Raw genomic sequence first — 20,426 nt, 5'->3', positions numbered from 1 at the left:
AATAAACATTCAATGGCTTAGAAATCGAATAGATTTAATGTGAAGTCAGTGAAATTAGTATGGCATATGCACATAACACAATTTTAAGCTAAATTTGTTTTGATTTTATTTTTAAAAAAAATTTCTTTCACGATCTCACCCCCAACGCCCCCCCCCAAAAAAAGAGCGCCATATTTTTTGCCATCTCCAAAAGGCCTGAAGTGGGAAAGGCTAAAATGGGACATCATGCTGCCATGCTGATTTAGTTATTATATTTTAAAATGTATGCATAAAAGTTACAACTATACGAATCAGAATAATTAAAAGAAATAATTATTGTTTTTATTATGGAAATTATGGCTTAGCTAGAATAAGATGACTTACTGTATGTAACACTTTTCAATATCCATGAATTGATATCCATGAATTTCAATATCCATGATGTATCCATGAATATTTTTATTTTCCATGTAACACTTTAAAGTCAAACTAAACTGAATACTTAATGCTTTTTTATAAGAAAGGCAAGGGAAACATCTTTATTAAAAAATAATAATAATAATAACTGAAACAATTTTAAAATGCTTTAGGTACGTACTGGAATGTAATAAATTATACTCTGCACTTGAAGACATTTACTTAATATAAAAATAAAGAAGAACACTTACTAATAAAATTATTCAAAACTGGGGTAGAAAATAAATAACATTAAACTCTATTTGAAGTTACATGAACGATCATGCTCATAATGCAACAACTAAGTGGAGCAATTTGGACCTTTCAGGTTTTAAATCAACAATTCTATGAAACCTTAAGATTTCAGTTTTTAATAACAAATTTAGAGAGCCTCCTGTTTCATATTTTTTCAAAAACAGCTAGCCCTTTTTTTAAATGAATACATACTTGGATGCGGAAATTAAATATAATATTGTATAAGAAATTCTTACTTAAGCTTATAACTAATAATATACCTAATTTATCATTTTAAATTATTACACTTTGATGAGGAAATTCAACATAATATGAGATATTCTTACTTAAGCTATAGCTATCAGTTTACCTAATTTATCATTTTAAATTATTAACTTAAAACTGAAATTATCTTCATTTGAGCTACATCTTCTACGAAACAAATAATTTTTTACAATTGTATTGTTACGAATTTGGTATTTAAAAAGCTAATGTTAGTTCAATTATAAATTAAATGGTTTTATTTCTCGCGCAGTGCAGCGCGTGACGAATATTAAAAGAAAGCTAAGCCGGAAAAATTAAAAATACAAGAGCGCGTGCGTTAAATAAATAAATATCTCTTTTTGATTTCGAGAAAGTACTGGAAAATTCTAGCGCGTGATTTTAAAATCTTATAAAAGGAGGAAAACATCTCAGTTTGTAGTAGTTGCTTAGTTTGTTGTTGTTTAGAAAACTGCCGTTGTTGATTATAGCGAATTCGCGGATTAGCGTTCTTTAGCTGTTTCGAATTACGTTCTATTGTACATTTAAGTAGTTAAAAGATAACTACTGTGAGATATTGTGATACTGCATGATAATTTGAGAAAATTTAAGCATTTCTGTTGTGATAATAATAAATTTTTGTTCATTTTTCATCGGACTTGTGCATTCATTTCATAACGAACCCGTACGCACGCAACAATTTTTGGTGTCAGGAGTGGGATTTGAATGCCAATAACAAGAGGGATGGAAGAACAATTGAGACAGCTCATTACTGCTTTTGCTGCTTTCCAAGAAAAGATGGAAGCTGGCCAAACATCTTTTAAAGAAGAAATTAAAGAGAAAATGGATGCTGGTCAAAGGTCCGTTAAAGAAGTAATGAAATTGGGCCAGGAATCCCTCAAGGAAGAAATGAAAACGGCACAGGAAGAAACGAAGTTGGGCCAGGAATCCGTTAAGGAAGAGATGAAATCTCTTAAAAATGAGATGAAAGCAGGTCAGGACGAAATGAAAAGAGAAATTACCTGCGTAATAGAAAATAAATTTGAGGCTATGGAAGGCAGAATAGACGCGGTTGAAACTAAAGTTGGACAAATAGAAGAAAGAGTTTCTTCGGTAAAAGAACAAGTAGAAGAAAGAATTTCTTCTCTAAAAGAACATATAGAAGAGAGAGTTTCTGCCGTCGAACAACAAATTGATGATAGGGTTTCTGCTGCCGTCGCCAAAGAAGTTGACAGCCTAAAGAAGTGCATAGCGACGGTAGGAAACAATTCTGAAGGTTTCAAATTTTTATCGATGCCTGCTCGTTCCGTTCTGAAACTATCTACATATGATGGGAAGACCTCCTGGCAGGTGTATAGGACACAATTTTCTATCGTTGCGGATGCGAATGGATGGGATTCCCAAGCTAAGGTCTGTCATCTCGCCGCTTCTCTGAGAGCAGACGCAGCGGATATCCTGCAGACGCTTCCCGAAAATCAAAGGCTAGATTTCGAAGCTCTATCCGGCGCTTTGGAGCTGCGCTTCGGCGAGAAATGTTTAAAAGACTACAGTAGGCTCCAATTAAAATCTCGTCAACAGAAGCCCACCGAATCACTTCAGGAGCTCGCCACGGATGTTGAAAGGCTGTCACATCATGCCTTTTCAGAGTGCCCGAGAGAAACGAAGGAAATCCTGTCCCTGCAGTACTTTATTGATGGCATCCGGGATCCCGAAATACAGAAGGCTCTACGAATGGCGGATGTTAAAGACTTGAAAAGCACTTTAGTGTACGCCATGAAATTCGAGGCAGCCCAGCAAGCCACCCGTCGAGATTGCTACCCAGTCAGAGCTGTGCGAGTCCACGAGCCAGGGGATCAACTGATGGCTCGTTTAGATGAATTAGCCAGACAAGTCAACGATTTGATACGGAGTAGGAGCGAGAACAAAGTGGCTCTAAGGTGTTGGAAATGTGGTAGTGAAGGTCACATACGACGGAATTGCAGAACACTCCAAGGTACGGAAAATAAAACAGATGATTTTACCAGACAAGTCAGTGGCTTGAGACGGAACAGAAGTGAAAAGAAACCAGTTCTAAAGTGCTGGAACTGCGGTGTTGGAGGCCACGTGCGAAGGAACTGCAGAACTCCCCAGAGCACGGAAAATAAGACAGACGAATTGAACAGACAATTAAATGCTCTCGGACGAAAAAGGAGTGACAAGAAACTAAAATGCTGGAACTGTGGAACTGAAGGCCACGTACGAAAGAATTGCAGAACACCCCAGGGTACGAAAATTGAGACAATTTCTGAGCAACGACGCAGGAAACAAATTAATGACCATATCAAGGAACGGAGGTTGCCAGATAATGAAAAACCTTGTTTTAAAGCGCTTAAAATTTATACAGTGAGTGGCAACAGTAACGGAATGTCCATTAATGGGAATATCGATGGAGTTCCTTGCAATATGATCATTGACACAGGAGCTAATGTTACCATCATTAGGAAAGACTTAGCTGAACAGTTTAAAGATAAACTTATTTGGACGCCATCCTGTGTTACCCTTCAGACTGCGTCTGGTGATAAGATCGACATAACTGGGAAGTTAAACGTAAACATCACGTTTGGAAGTGCCGCCTACCATCACACGGCTTATGTGGCGGATATCACAGATCCATGCATACTCGGATTGGACTTTTTAAGGAAATACAATTTTTCCTTAGACTTCAAAAACAACAAACTGCTTTCAGCATCTGGTGACATGACTATCCATCCTCAGAAGAGATCCTCACTTGGAAATGCTGACGCCTTGTCCGAAAGACCCAGCTCGGGAAGCCGCCGAAATCATGCTAGGGTCGAAAAGAAACGCAAGACTACCAGCTATTCTCCATCTCAGAAGCTCTTCGGTCGAGACCTTCGTCTGCCTTGTGACCGCCTGTTTGATCGCCGTGCGGATGCGCCTTCATCGCCTGAGGAACACATCCAAGATGTCCAGGCCCGTTTTGAAGTGATGCCCCGTTTCGCACGAAAGCGAGTGAACTTGACGACGGAGAAAGTGAAGACCAGATACAACACGAGAGCTACTGGACATAGATCCAACAAAGGAGACAAGGTGAGGTTGTGGAACCCGATTCAACGAAAAGGACTTAGTCCTAAATTACAGTCACCTTCGGATGGTCCATATACAGTGCTGAACACGAATGACGTCGTGGTTCGGATCCGTGAGTCTTCGAACTCTTACGACAGGTTAGCTTATTACTATGGCCATAGTACATAATGTAAATAATTGTAAATAGTATCAGACCATGGTCCTTTTTGTTTTTAAATGTGTATTTGATTTGATTTGTATTTAGTATTTGATTTGCATTTAGTATTTGATTTGCATTTAGTATTTGATTTGTATTTAGTATTTGATTTGTATTTAGTATTTGTTTTGTATTTAGTATTTGATAGCATTTGATTTGTTTTATTTATTGCATTTATTGTTCATGTTGTTTATTATTGTAATGTAATGCTTATTAATGCATTTTTGCCACAGTTGTAAGTTTAGCTTCCTGTCCAGGGATTGTACTGCCCGGGACGTGAAGTCCTTGGGAAGGGGGCAGTGTTACGAATTTGGTATTTAAAAAGCTAATGTTAGTTCAATTATAAATTAAATGGTTTTATTTCTCGCGCAGTGCAGCGCGTGACGAATATTAAAAGAAAGCTAAGCCGGAAAAATTAAAAATACAAGAGCGCGTGCGTTAAATAAATAAATATCTCTTTTTGATTTCGAGAAAGTACTGGAAAATTCTAGCGCGTGATTTTAAAATCTTATAAAAGGAGGAAAACATCTCAGTTTGTAGTAGTTGCTTAGTTTGTTCTTGTTTAGAAAACTGCCGTTGTTGATTATAGCGAATTCGCGGATTAGCGTTCTTTAGCTGTTTTGAATTACGTTCTATTGTACATTTAAGTAGTTAAAAGATAACTACTGTGAGATATTGTGATACTGCATGATAATTTGAGAAAATTTAAGCATTTCTGTTGTGATAATAATAAATTTTTGTTCATTTTTCATCGGACTTGTGCATTCATTTCATAACGAACCCGTACGCACGCAACAGTATTATAAATCACATTTTTTCTTTCCTTGCCCTGAAAAAAAATCGCCAAACTGCGTCAAGATAGTTGCGCTAATACCCATTTCTAATAGATTTAACGAGCTCTTTTACTATTATAATAATATTCAACTAGTATTTTGTCTGGTTAGCAAGGTATTAAAGGAAAGCGGAAAAAAAATAAAATAAAACGAGCCATGGGATCGGGAGAATCGACTCAAACGCTAACTCCCTCCCTCATTTTATTTCCCTCATTAGTTTTGAGATACACAGAACTACCCATAAACCACACAGATTCTACACAGAACTAACAACATAATTCTAGAATAAAAAGTTCCAAAAAGTTAGAAAATGATAAAAATTAAACTAGCTTTTAACATGGGAAGATTAACAGCATTCTTTTTTTCCCCTAAAATGATAATCGAACTTTCCTGGCCCGCTTCCAACAACCCACGAATCAGGCGTTCGTTTGGTCAATCAAGTGAATCAGTTCGTGAACGACTAGCAGATGCCTATTCCTGACATACTTTCAACAAAAACTATCCACGAGCTGTAAAAAAGCTACAGCTCTGTTTTCTGGAATCGAAGTAAATTCGCTCAGTAAAGTAAATTGGTTCTTTGAATCAGCTCCGAAGTGAATCGTCTAGTATCTATAAACGACGCTGATAAAGGGATGTACTAGAACTTCTTGAGCAATCCTTTTCAGTTGTGTAAACCGTAATTCAATAAACACATAGATTTTGGATGTGCCTTTTTTTTTTCCCCTCTCCTCTTCATCAGTCCTTTCCCTGACACTATGTGGATTTGGTACACATGATCAGAAAAGTGAAATGCAAGAATTGAACTTGCGTGTAAATGGAATGTGAAATAGCTTAAAAAATAACCCCTTAAATAAAAATAATATAATAAATATTCTTACCTGAATATCCTGCTAAGACAGCCGCTTGTATTACTGGCTTACTGTCCTGGCCAGGTATTGAAACTGGACTATGCATCCCAGGGATCATATGATTCTGTAAATTGTTGAGCGACGTGTGACCATCTCTTGGGATGTTAGCATAGCCAGGATGTTGATGATTCCCCATATCGGAAGCCCAGTGACCACCTGGTTGTATGGAGCCAGGAACTGTTTGAAATGGAGGCTCATAGTGATGGGGACTGTAGTTTTCCGAATACCCCATTTCGTGGTGTGTGTACCTCCCTAAAATAGACAGACAAATCTCTTAATAAGGTCGGATGAGTTGACTAGTTAAGAAGCAATTGTGGTGTGTTGCTGCTGGTTGAGTACCAAATTATATCTAATAAGCCTACCACAACCCTATCTCAACTTGGTCTTTTAACAACCCTCATAGCGAAAAGAAGTTCTACTCTTTTGAGACAATGCAATAACAATTGATCTCCTAAAGCATTCTGCAAGGAAATACCCAATCAGGAATCTACACTCATGTCCATAAATTAAGGATAATGCAAAATCAGGCAAAGGAAGAGTTAGAAGCAAAACAAATTTGACTTATTTGTAAAGCTTATTTATTAAACAAAAGGTAAAGAGCAAAAAAAGATGCTATATAATTGATATTATTAAAAAAATTACCGATTTTTTCTCCCTGGAGCAAATTAAAAAAAAAAAAAAAATACATGGTTGGTATGATTGTTAATACATTGTATGTCTCCCGGACGATGCAATACAGTCCGTACAACGCCTAGGCATGCTGAGTATCAAATTATCGATATGATCATGGGGGATATTACACCACTCGAAAAGCAATGCTCTCCGAAGTTCCGGTAGTCATGTAGGAGGAGGTTGACGGGCTGCAACTCGTCGGCCAAGCATGTCCCACGCATGCTCTACTGGATTCAAGTTCGGTGAGAATGCTGGCCAGTCCATACGAGTGATATCCTCTGATTGAAGGCATTCGCTTACGATGTTTGCACGGTGAGAACGGGCGTTGTCATCCATAAACACAAATTGTGCGCCCATGGCGCCCCGAAACAAACGTACATGTTGTTCCAGAATGACGTCCCGATAGATTTGGCTTGTCATGGTTCCAATTTGAACATTCAGGTCAGTTCTGGAACCCAGAATAATTCCACCCCAAACGAGCACTCCTGCACCACCGTAACGGTGTCGTTCAATGATGTTTTCTTGGTGGTAACGGGTACCTGGAGCTCTCCATATGAAAGTCTGGCGAGAATCAGACTGCAAGCTTAACCTGGACTCGTCGGAAAACATCACACAAGCCCTCTGTTGCGGTGTCTACAATGCATGCTCTCTACTCCAGGCTAACCGCAGGCGACAGCGAGTTGCAGTAAGTGGAACGCATCTGACAGGTCTACGAGCATATAGACCAACCTGCCCTAAACGTTTGTACACGGTCTGCCTTGAAATTGTCGTACCAGTGGCTGAAGAGAACTGACGAGACAGGTCTGAGGCTGTGCTTCGCCTGTTTCTTTTGGCAGTAACTGCCAAATACTGGTCCTCATTCGGCGTTGTAACTCTGTGGCGACCTGTGTTGTAACGTCTACTCACATTACCATCATCTTGGAATCGTTGCCAAAGCCTGGAGATGACACTCTTGGCAGTTCCCAGTTCGACTGATACTTCCAGTTGGGTACGCCCACATACCAGACGGCCGATAATTCTACCACGTAAAAAATCCTCCAAATGCCTCCTTTGTGTCATAACTATTCGGTTATTGCACTGAAATGCTTATAACGCGCCTGCGAACAATTTTACTTCTTTGCCTGTATTCCTTATATATCACTCTCTTACACTCTCGTCATTGTGACGTACCATCGGTGTCATATGGTTACTTCCTGAAATTTGCATATGATTCTTGAAGATGTGTGTAGTGATTTTACAGGTGATATATTTATTTTATAGTTCGATTTCCGCGTGACTGCAAATATCCTTAATTTATGGACATGAGTGCATAATCGATGAGGCCTATGAAATAGGTCGGTTTTTCTAAGACTGAAATGCGGTCAGAACTTTTTCCTATTTGTATAGCTTTTCTAACGTGAATTCAGTTTCTTATAAAGCCAACTATCCGGAATTTTTATATATCCACAAATATATAGACACAAAGATTGGCTGGCACCCTTCAGGCATTTCAGTTTATATAATGATGAATGAAGCATTCGCCAAGATTCCGGGACGTTTCAGTGAAGATCTAAATAAACACTCACCAACTTGAACATGCCATTGTTCAACAAGATATAAGGGACGTCCGGCATCCCTTATGAAGAATATTGCCAGTATATGGGAGTGGACCACCGTTTGTTACAGATGCCCACATCCTATAAAGCGGAAGTGCAGTTTATAACTTGAAAAAGCAACTTTCGCGAAAGTGCTGGTACCTTTATATTACAGCATCTTTATTAGGTATCACATAGAAATCCCCTCATAAAGGTACCGACACCACTGAAGTTAAATTTATTACTTGCAGAAATTACATTTCGTGGAAGTGCCGGCACCTTTGCGTTAAAGCACGTTCAGGATGGATTCTCTCTTGGCGACACGCGGCCGATTAACATAAGAGTGCCGGTATCTTTAGTGATACAGCTGACCTATAAGGCCATGTGCCTCCGGAAATTTCCCCATTACCGACAGCCCCATCCGGCCCCGTGGGTTCCGCATATTTCAGTTGGTGCACTGTTATTAGAACTAATATTTTCTAACCGTGAATTTTTATTTAATTTTGAACTTAAGTGAAACAAATACCTTACGTAATGCAAAAAAATCATGTCAGGAAAAGAAATGGTAGTTTGCTTACCCCTGTAGTTCCTGTTGAGGTATGAGGTTTGATATTTGGTGTCTGGGGCCATCACAACTCCTGGAGGTGAGTAGAATTCTGGACTGCCTTCAAGGTAGGTGGGATGATTTGATATCGGCTCTAATACGTATTCTGTGTTCTCTTCGATTTGGGTTGTGGTTACACCCATCTCCTCTTGACTCATTTCATGAAGAGTATGCATCGATTCTGCGATTTGACCGTATCCACCTAAAAGCAAAATCAAAATTAATAAACGAATGGAATCATGAAAAGTAGTATCCCAGAATGCCATCAACATGTTTTTTCAATATTATTAATTACTTCTTGATATACATACTAACATTCGTAGAGAAATAGTAGCTATAATAATAAAAAAGTTCTTATGTGTCCCATAGCGTACAGAAAGGTGCAAAATTTGGTGCTGATTATAATTGCCCAGAACTGTGGTCTACGGCGAATTCCTACTTCCCTGCTATATTTGCAACAACAGAATCTATGCAGAGCTGAAAATTATCCAATTAAGGACGCATTATTATCATTTGCGCAACAACTTTTCATACACGCCAGGGGTAGAAGAATAATCTTTAAATCGGAATTTGTAATTATCCTAGAAAACACAAAAAAGGCCAGTGGCCGTATTAAATTATCAAATGCTTGTGTATTATATATTTTCTTGTATTTTACTTCGTAAACTGTTATTTGTTTTTTAATGTGCAATTTATATTCATGCATTTCTGGCTCCATCTGATTAGGACTCACTTTACCGTCTTCGATGGTTTTAAAGTCTGTTCATCTGAATATGTATGTGATTTGAGTATTCGTTTCTCAATAAATTGACTGATATTAATCATCTAAGTTATTTCGGACTAATCTACTTTGAAACTTCACACGTTTTCGACTTGAAATAGGGCCTAGTAATCCCAAGCAGCCTAGTGTCTAAGGCCATGATACAATGACGAGCAGATTATGCAAGAAGAGGAATTGTATTCACAAGCTGAAGCAATTTGAAAAATTTGATTGCGATTGTTTTTAAAAAATCCCTATTGCTACTTGACGTGCTTCTCTCTTTCAGATAGATCTTCACTTAACGATGGAGCTATCCATCACCGAACTTCTACCCCCTCCCCCACATGCACATTACCAAACAGATCAAAAAATTATCTTTCAGTTCAAGACTACTCCGAATATTTAACTCGTTTTCCATAATTACTTCAAAATAAATCTTAGTTTTCGATTATCATATTTCCGATATTTTTAAATTTTTACATTGGGAAATTTATGATGGCCTTGAAATTTTTATGTATTGTAAAAGCAACCATTCGCTATCTTGAAATTTAAAAAATAAATAAATAAATAAAGATAATCATAGTATAAAATAAAATCAATTAGAGCACACATATGAATTAACTCCAACATTTCTTTCTCAACACCCAGCAAGAATCCTTTTTTCTTTTTTAATGAGTATGACGTGATCATTCGAGCGAGTACGACATTTATTTAGGTTTGGTTTGGGTAATATCGCTTCATGAGTGTATTCAACAATACATGCGTATTAAAAAAAACTGCCAATCTCTAATCTTAAATATGTTTTTTGGATTTATTGTTATATATGCGTTTTCGATGTTAGTTCGAACTCAACAGACGTGGCAATATGAATATTATTTTCAAAGTTATGTAGCCCAATAAGCATGGATACGACGACGGAATCAGTTCACAAGAAGTTGAGTTCGATTTTTCGTTGACGAAACGAAATTACGTCTGTGTATAGAAAACTTGACGACAAACAGTGGAAAGCAGTGATGAAGATAGCGATAAAGTAAGAGGTCCAAGAAGCTGAAAAATTATGATAATAGATAGTGAATGTGAAAGTGACAGTTATTCCGCAGAAGAGATAGAAAATTCAGAATACCGTTTTGCATCCGGCGAAAGATCCCCAAGACTGCAAGTACCTTCAGACATACCATTAGATTTCTTTAAATTGTGTGTGAAATCAGTCTAAGTTAGTCGCAAGGAAATGTACCAAATATGCGAAAAATTCTCTCTAGTTGCTGGTCGACGCGAGCAAAAAAGGCGTCGAGTTCAAAGGGTTTAACTTATTTCAATGCCTGAAATGCAAACAAAGAACGGCTTTCATCGTACTCTTAACGAACTATTAGAAGAATTTGTTCCAGAAATATTTCCAATAGAATATTTAATTAGGAGAAGCATGTAGCCCCCGAAGCGACATTTTGAAACAAATACGACATAAATCATTTGGTACTTTTCCGTTTTGCCGGCGCAAATCTCGCCAAGCAGACTTTATTGGCGACAACATACAAAATACACATAAAATATGTTAGTGCTAAGAATTTCTTATTTTGAAGGCATAACATCGTTTGAAATTTTGTAAAAATCTAATAAATAAAGACAATAATTTAAGAATTAACTATGCTTTCATGGTTCAACATCCTGATTCGCCGGTCCATATCATGTGCCCCCTAGTGATCTCATCTCGCGTAAACTACGCTGCAAAAATCTAATTTTCTTAGTAATTATCTACAATAATTTTAAGTTAAATCTTAATTTGGAATTCAGGTTTAAATGCAAGAATTATTTCAATTCGTACGAATAGCTTACTCAGAAATTATGTAAAACCATAGTGCTTTACTTCCCTTGTGCATTCTCATTAGAATGGATGAATTTATCCCTTGCCTTTTCTACATTTTCGCTTTCGGGTGAGGGGTGTGATTGCATCCTAATTGACTTAATTACCGTGAATGGCCTTATGGCATAAAATTGAACTTTTTGATAAAAATTCTATGTAATTATATGCTAGGATTGAAAGAAACAATCCAATCTGATAAGAAATGCTGCCATTTGTTTTGAATTTGATGCGTAAAAGGTTACCAGCGAGGATATTCCGTTTGGCATCAGTTGTACCATTATTGGCGACTTTATCGCCTGCGCCGGCAAAACGGAAAAGTACCAAACAATCATTTTAATGTAGGAAAAAAAAATTCTATCTTTGTGAAACGAGCCGTGTTTATGCTTTGAAAGAAATATGCAGAAGACACCTTCTTCAGAGAAGAAACTTCATTTGCATACTGGTAAGACAGAATACAAAACAAATTAAAATTACTTAGAAGAGGGTAATGCTGATTTTTGATTGGTCCGGAAAACGTGGCACATTCGAAAGCAAAATACCTGACGCAAACTCTTTAAATTCTTCCGCAGTAACTGCATGACCCCTCGTGTGATAAAATAGGATACAATAACAGGACAATTTAAAACTGACTACATCTAGCAAGGTCATTTTCGTTAAAAGACACGCCATAGCATGTAAACAAACGCTACATTAGATCATTTGTCAAGAGGAGAATTTTTGGAGTGGAAGTTTTCAAATACTGAATTCCATTAAGCATTTCTTTTGCTTTAACGGGTAAAATAATGAAAGCGAAGTACGGTAATGAAAATTAATATGAGAGATAGATTCAAATAAAATGGAATTTTAGAAAGAAATTTGTTAACCAGTTTCATCGTTAAAGAGGACATACAATCGTTACGAAGACATACATTGTTAAAGAAGATGATTATTTAGGATAATGCTCCTTTCTAAAGAAATATTCTTGTAAAATATATTTTAGTTCGTAATAAATCTACAATACACTATCCCCTACGTTAAAAAAAAAAAAAAAAAAAAAAAAACACTCAATGTCTAGTGACTTTTAACTAATCGGGCAAGGGTCGCTATATACATATGAAAAAGAGGTTTGGGGAAACACTCTAAACAAATTCCTTAATTTGCGCTGATGCAGCAATTCATTAAATACACTCATGTCCAGAAGATTAAGGATATTCGGAGTCACGCGGAAATCGAACTCTAAAATAAATATATCACCTGTAAAATCACTACATACATCTTCAAGAATCATATGCAAATTTCAGGAAGTAACCAGATGACACCGATGGTACGTCACAATGATGACAGTGTAAGAGAGTGATATATAGGAATACATGCAAAGAAGTAAAATTGTTTGCAGGCGCGTTATAAGCATTTCAGTGCAATAACCGAATAGTTATGACACAAAGGAGGCATTTGGAGGATTTTTTACGTGGTAGAATTATCGGCCGTCTGGAATGTGGGCGTACCCAACTGGAAGTATCAGTCGAACTGGGAACTGCCCAGAGTGTCATCTCCAGGCTTTGGCAACGATTCCAAGATGATGGTAATGTGAGTAGACGTTACAACACAGGTCGCCACAGAGTTAGAACGCCGAATGAGGACCAGTATTTGGCAGTTACTACGAAAAGAAACAGGCGAAGCACAGCCTCAGACCTGTCTCGTCAGCTCTCTTCAGCCACTGGTACGACAATTTCAAGGCAGACCGTGTACAGACGCTTAGGGCAGGTTGGTCTATATGCTCGTAGACCTGTCAGATGCGTTCCACTTACTGCAACTCGCTGTCGCCTGCGGTTAGCCTGGAGTAGAGAGCATGCATTGTAGACACCGCAACAGAGGGCTTGTGTGATGTTTTCCGACGAGTCCAGGTTAAGCTTGCAGTCTGATTCTCGCCAGACTTTCATATGGAGAGCTCCAGGTACCCGTTACCACCAAGAAAACATCATTGAACGACACCGTTACGGTGGTGCAGGAGTGCTCGTTTGGGGTGGAATTATTCTGGGTTCCAGAACTGACCTGAATGTTCAAATTGGAACCATGACAAGCCAAATCTATCGGGACGTCATTCTGGAACAACATGTACGTTTGTTTCGGGGCGCCATGGGCGCACAATTTGTGTTTATGGATGACAACGCCCGTTCTCACCGTGCAAACATCGTAAGCGAATGCCTTCAATCAGAGGATATCACTCGTATGGACTGGCCAGCATTCTCACCGAACTTGAATCCAGTAGAGCGTGTGGGACATGCTTGGCCGACGAGTTGCCGCCCGTCAACCTCCTTCTACATGTCTACCGGAACTTCGGAGAGCATTGCTTTTTGAGTGGTGTAATATCCCCCAAGGTCAGATCGATAATTTGATACTCAGCATGCCTAGGCGTTGTACGGACTGTATTGCATCGTCTGGGAGACATATAATGTATTAACAATCATACCAACCATGTAATATTGTTTTTAGTCCAAAGGGGCTTTGTCCCTGAAGGACTATTGTTTTCGTTTTGCGATTTTGCGTCGGACTCATAAACGTCGGTTCACTTTTCAAACTGTTGCCACAAAATGTTAGAGTCCTGCATTATATTTGAAGAAATTAAATAATGAAAAATCTGCATAAATGATTGTCTATTTCTCGCATTGTGATAAAACAATGGTACATAGAGCCATAGAACTTTGAATGACGAAATCCTACTGCGAATATGGGCATCTGAAATCCCAAATTTGGAATTTGTTTTATTATATATTTTATATTTTGTAAAACTTTAACGAATTTTTTATTTACAAACTCAATGCTTTAAAAGCGAGAAATGGCAACGTTATATAGAAAAAAAATACTTTTATCTCCAGCTCGCGAGACCGTGTATCAGAAATTCTAAAGATATGCTTAATTTAACATTATTTTGCGATATTGCTCTTGAACTGAATTTTATGGTTTAAGTGCAAAGAACATGATATTTAATAAATAAAGGTAACACTCAAAACGTTAAAAAAACGCTCCTTTGGACGTAATTTAAAATCTGAAACATTTCAGATTTTTTTTTTTTTTTTTTTTTTTTTGTAATTTGCTCCAGGGAGAAAAAATCGCTAATTTTTTTAATAATATCAAACATATAGCATCTTTTTTTGCTCTTTACCTTTTGTTTAATAAATAAGCTTTACAAGTAAGTCATATTTGTTTTGCTTCCAACTCTTCCTTTGCCTGATTTTGCATTATCCTTAATTTATGGACATGAGTGTATTACCAATTTTCCTAAATCCTCATTAAGAAACCAGCATAATAAAACACAAGTAGCTGATTAGATCAAATGAATTGCGAAGTGAATTAATTCGGAGAAAACTTTTTCATATCCAAAAGTAAAACTGAAACGGTTTTTAATAAATCAAATCCTAAAAAGATACAAAAATCAAACTAAAACCAATAATAATATAAGATCGGTTCAGCTAAGCTCTTTTCTTTTCGATAGATTTAATTGAACAAGCTATTTACAGCTACTTTTCTGACATCCTATCAGACAATAACGCAAAAACTGGAAATAATTAGCTTAAATAGATAAATCTTAAATAACGAAAAAATTCTTATCTAATGGCAGTGAAGCCGACTGTCATAGCCATGGGCTATTGTTCGATTTTTATATATAATTTTATATATAAAGAAGAGGCACAGGTGTTTGTAAGTGCATAAGTGTTCTTTGCAGCCCGAGCCACTTAAAAGTCGAGCTGAAAGTCATTTTGTGGTAGGGGAATTATAGTAGGTTTGTTTGGTTCTGTTAATTTGATTATGTTGAAGTAGACGAGAGGGCTATTTGCCTAAGGGAAGATGCCTTCGTAGAGGATATTCCAAAGGAAACTGGCTCGTACTTACGTTACACATAAGAAATAGCAGCCTTTCGGCTGCTTTGCCTGGGGGATTCCCCCATCAAAAGTCGGACAGAGCTGGGCAACAGTTGGGAGTTTCATCTGCAAGGTGCTCAAGACCCTGGCCAATGGCAGGCGCTAATTATCTCTTGGCAGGGACGAATTCATGGATCTGATCGAGATTCTCCCAGATCAGCAAGCTTAGAAACACCAGCATTACAAGGATATTACGATGTAAAATATTTAGATAAAGAAACCGAAGAGATCCAAGTTATTCAAAATATACAAATAAATAAATAAACTATGAAATAAAATTGTCGAAGATCAAACCCAAAACCAAAATAACAGGTTAAAAAAATATATATAAAAACAAAAAATCGAGAAATTTCTTTTCATTACGAAAAATAAAGCCATCTGTAATGAACGTATTAAAGCTTTTTCGGGAGCCCCATTCCACCCTCAGAAAAAATCTTTTAAAATAATATTTAAAGTAGATTAATATGCTATAGGTACTTGTAAAAACAGATAAAGATAAGTAAGTATTCTATTGTCGGGTGCGTAATTGATTGAATGCACAAGTCCGATGAGAGGTTAATAAAAATTTATTTTTATCAAAAGAAATGTTTCAGAACTTGTGAAATTTTCCACAGAAATTTTCGTACAGTTGTTCGCAGTATCGCACAGTATAATTACACTGCAAACTACAAAGAGCGCAAAGCGTATGTAAAGAGAAAGCTAATGCGATCTCACGCTGAACTCGCAACAAAAACAGCAGCAGCTAACTAAATAATTGAGAGCTCTTCAGCATTAAATAGTTTTCAACAGGCCACGAGATATTTGTAGTACTTTCTGCTTCTCGAAATTACTGAAAAGCAATACGAGAGTGGAATTACGGTTACAGCTAACATAGTGGTCAATTACATTTATTCAATTTCAATACAAATACTCAATATTAAATCAATAATACTACTCAATATTAAATGCACCGTATTCTTACTTTTTCGGCATAGCTTTCTCTTAAAATTTGTCTCGCGCTACATTACATAGAAAAACACAACAATTTTTAATTATAATTCTATTAAACTGACCTATCTAAATACAAAATTCGTAACACTATCATTTATTAACAAATTTTAACGTAAAATTAATGTAATTTTTTCATCAATAGCATTAACTCGTGCTTCGAGTATGACCTATCCTTGCATTGTATTTAGTAACAGAAGTGTGCTTGCAATCTTTTACAGAAACTGCCCATATCCATGTCTATTGATGTTAACTGCAGTCGTATATCATGTTCTGTATTTAATTTCTCTTTGTGTTTTTTTTTTTGTAGCCACCATCCGTTGATCATTTAAATAGTTGTTCCGAAGAACATTTAAAACGTTTATAACTGTGTGAAAAACTACGTATTGCGCATAAATCTGCAATTGAAACTTTAGAAGCTGCTCTTGCTTAAATTTAGATTTAAAAGTCGAATTTTTTTTCCCTGTTCTCATTGGCAAGCCTTCTGATTTATTGTAGTAGTTCGAAGTTTAATTTTATCCAGTCATACTTAGTATTTTCCTCTAGGGAAGTTTTTTAATAGCCCAAAGGAGCGTTAGACATCAAATTTTGAATAACATTGTCCTCCAAACAAACATGGGCACTTGGAAGCCCAAATTTCGAATTTGTTCCATTACCTATTTCAAATTTTTCAAAAAGTAACGAATTTTTGATTAACAAAAACTTAACGATTTCAAAGCGAGCAATGGCAAACACTCCACGGAAAAAACATTTTTATCTCACGCACTGTGTATCAGAAATTCTAAAGATATGCTGTTTGCAGTTTTTAAATATTTTGTGATATTGCTGTTGGATTAAATTATATGGTTTAAGTGAGAAGAACATGATACTTAATAATAACTAAAGGTAACACACAAAACGTTTAAAAAAAACGCCCTTTTGGGCTAAGTTTTCTTCAGTTGAAAACACTGCTTCATGATATAATTTTTAACACTATCGTCTAATTCAAGACATTTCATACTAGAAAATTGTTTAGTCTTGCAAGCATTGCACATCTTTATCTTTAACATATGTTAAGCACATATTTTTTAGTTAATAAACACTAGTCAACTAATTTGAGTACTTTATAATTTTCCTTTCGAAATTTTATTTTGACTCACAAAATGCAGTTTGAATACCATTACTTTAGAATGTCGAGGAAGGTATTCCTTCTCTCTCAGAATCTCTCGCGTTGCATGTGTTAAAGTGAGCTTTAATATTTATAAAAACTGATTGAAAAAAAAATTAGTTTGAAAAGCAAAAAATTTTATTTAAATTATTTAGGGGGAAAAATTAGTTTGAAAAACAAAAGTAAAAGAAAGATAATATGAAAAAAAGGTAACCAAAATCAAAATCTCAATATGCGAAAAACCACTCCCTCCGATTTTGCTGATTGTTCTTTCCTTCTACCTTTGACTAAGAAAGTGGGGATCAGTCAACTTCATTTGACTCGCATTATTATCACCAGCCTCTGAAACAGGGTGTTAACGATTTCAATATGTGAAAAAAAAAAAAAAAAAAATCACGTCCTGTCGAAATAGAAAGTTGCGGAATCATGTACCATATTTGATTTCAATATTTATTTTTTTTTTCCTGCTTTACTTTTAAAATTTGTTGCATATATGTAGGTACGAGTTTTTTTATTATTATTACTTATTTATTTACGCGTTACACAAACGCAAGTTTATGCTAGATTTAAAATTTTAAGATATTATCTAGAAATCATACTGCAAATTTTCTTTCCCCTTTAAATCATTATTTTTTCTCATTTCTCTGTGATTAAGTTTATAGTAGTGTGCTTCTTGTTTAATCTGAGGCAAAAGCTTCCTTTAAAAAAAAAAAAAAAAAAAAAAGAAGAAGAAGAAGAAGAAGAAAGAAAAGAAAACCCACTGCTGGCCTTTTACTTCCGTTATTTACTTTACATTTAGTTTGTCGTACTCGCAAGTAGGTGATAGGATACGTTATAGCAGTGGTCTTCAAACTACGAACTCACGGAACCTTTAGATCTGTACGGTTGTTCCGAGGAACCCAAACCCATCCTTAGAAAGGTTGTATATCTTAAAATAATATTAAAGTATATCAGTATGTTATAGATAATTTATGTAAAGGCAATTAAAGAAAAGTATTTTTATTAAAAAATTAACATAAAATTAATGTACGATAATTTACTCATTAATAGTATTAACTAGTACTCCTGACGACATCCACACCCGCATTATATTTAGTGACTTGCGGTGTGCTTGCATATTTCTTTTGTAGAAGCAATCGAATTCCGTAATTCTTGATATTTGCAGTCGCATTTCCTATTCTGCATTTTTTTCTATATTTTGTTTATGTTGCCACAAAAGTTGAGAAAGAATTTTCCCTAAAATACGTTGCTCCGAATGGCATGAAAATTTCTAGAGCTGTGCGAGACATTTTTTAGTCATCTGCATGAATCTGTAACCAAAAATTTAGGAGCTGCTGTCGCTTAAATTTAAATTGCAATTTCGATAAACAACGACAAACTTTAACAAACAAACAAAACAAAACAAAAAAAGGGGGGCTTGAACATTACATAGGAACGTCAAATTGACTTAAATTTGCTTTATAATGCTCGGTTCGCATTATTCAACCGATGTTAAATAAATTAATATTTAATTATATACTCAAATTCTATTTTCTAATTTCATTTTGTAGTTTTCTTACACTGTTAAATTGATAAATCCCGAGTCGGGAAAGTTTGAATTTATCAAAGTACTTAAGCTCGTTGAAAATAAATTAATAATTAGTATACACAGTTTTATGTGAATAAATAACCATAGTAATGTACCACAGACTGATGTAAAACAAAATTAAATACAAATTTTTTCCTGATTAAATATCTGTTGAATCTCCATATAAAGTTCTGCTATTGTCTACTTTTGATTAAAGACAATTCAGATCCAATTAAAAGATAATAAAAAAATTACTAGGGTATGAAATTTGCACAACTTAATTAATTAATTCAATAAATTTCATTTATTGTTAAAAACTCTTTCATTATTAAAGACTAAACAAGTTTGAAACAGAGAGATTGGATGATCCGCCGGAAGATGTGATGAAAAACACAGTTGGCAGCTATGCCATGTGTTTATAGTACGTCAGACTGGCCCTGGCTGAAATAAGCTCGCATTATTAAATACTTGCTCTCAGCTTAAATAACCAAACTTAAATCCAACTTACTACACATCGCAGCAGTTTTATGAAAGTTTTGACGTCCGTAACGTATCATATTTTGTTTTTGTTTTATATTTTGACTTTAATCTTTGTTTTGTTTTACTATTTATGTAACACTGCTATTAACAATTCGGGTAATTACTGGAAAAATTATATATCGAGAAAATAAAAGCAATTCCTTTCAGATTCAAATCTCGGTGAACCGGCATATTGAATGGGAATCTGCGGTTTTCCTCATGTGTAACATGAACACGAGCCGGGACATTTCCTTAGAAAGTTCTCCGCGAATGCAATCCTACCTTTAAGCAAGAGCCCTGCGTATTTTTCCGTAATCTAAGAATATATCCGCAATTCATTTAAATGAAATTGAAAAAAATTGTATTTTGCAACATAATAAAATATGCTTAAAAGTATTCAAAAATAAAATAGCGTTAAATAAATTAAAAGTATTCAAAAATAAAATAGCGCATTTTGCGGTAATCTAAGAAAATATCCGCAAGTCCTTTAACTAGAATTGAAAAACTAATGCTGTATTTGGCAACACGATAAAAAAATACTTAAAAGTATTCAAAAACACGCTGCTAAATTAAATTGAGGATGATAAAAATATCGTCATCACTGAATTTTCGTCAGTTCTTTCAAGAAACAAAGTCAAAACTTTCCTTTAGGCGTATTAAGCATATTTATAGAATTATGGTAATTCGGTAAGCAATGGCAATTTTTCATAAAGAAGTAATTTCTGGATAATTAACGGGCTGCTAAGAGCGACGGTCATGTTGGCAAGGGCGGTAGGACAGTACTCATGGCAGGCCTTGCATTAAAAAAGCGACAAAATTCAGTACGGTCATACAGTTTTAACTTAACGGGGGGGGGGGTCAGCGGCTGAACCAATAATAACCAGAATT

At 35.8% G+C, this 20,426-nt stretch overlaps 1 protein-coding gene across 6 annotated transcripts in view; it reads right to left on the bottom strand.

The window, feature by feature from the left end:
- The window catches only part of LOC118195605 (protein c-ets-1-A-like), a 406,827-nt gene that overhangs the window by 6,770 nt on the left and 379,631 nt on the right, over positions 1-20,426 (bottom strand). For all 6 annotated transcript variants that reach the window (XM_085813551.1, XM_085813546.1, XM_085813547.1 and 3 more), the window contains 2 exons: positions 8,776-9,003; positions 5,922-6,203 (listed from right to left, as the gene is read on the bottom strand). In XM_085813551.1, coding sequence (XP_085669677.1) covers positions 5,922-6,203; positions 8,776-9,003 — 510 coding nt within the window. The remainder of the gene's footprint in view (positions 1-5,921; positions 6,204-8,775; positions 9,004-20,426) is intronic.

Source organism: Stegodyphus dumicola, chromosome 3, assembly GCF_044657685.1.
Source record: "Stegodyphus dumicola isolate Sdum_Otavi_A_Nest chromosome 3, ASM4465768v1".
NCBI lineage: Eukaryota > Metazoa > Arthropoda > Arachnida > Araneae > Eresidae > Stegodyphus > Stegodyphus dumicola.
This window is presented reverse-complemented; position numbering and strand designations above follow the sequence as displayed.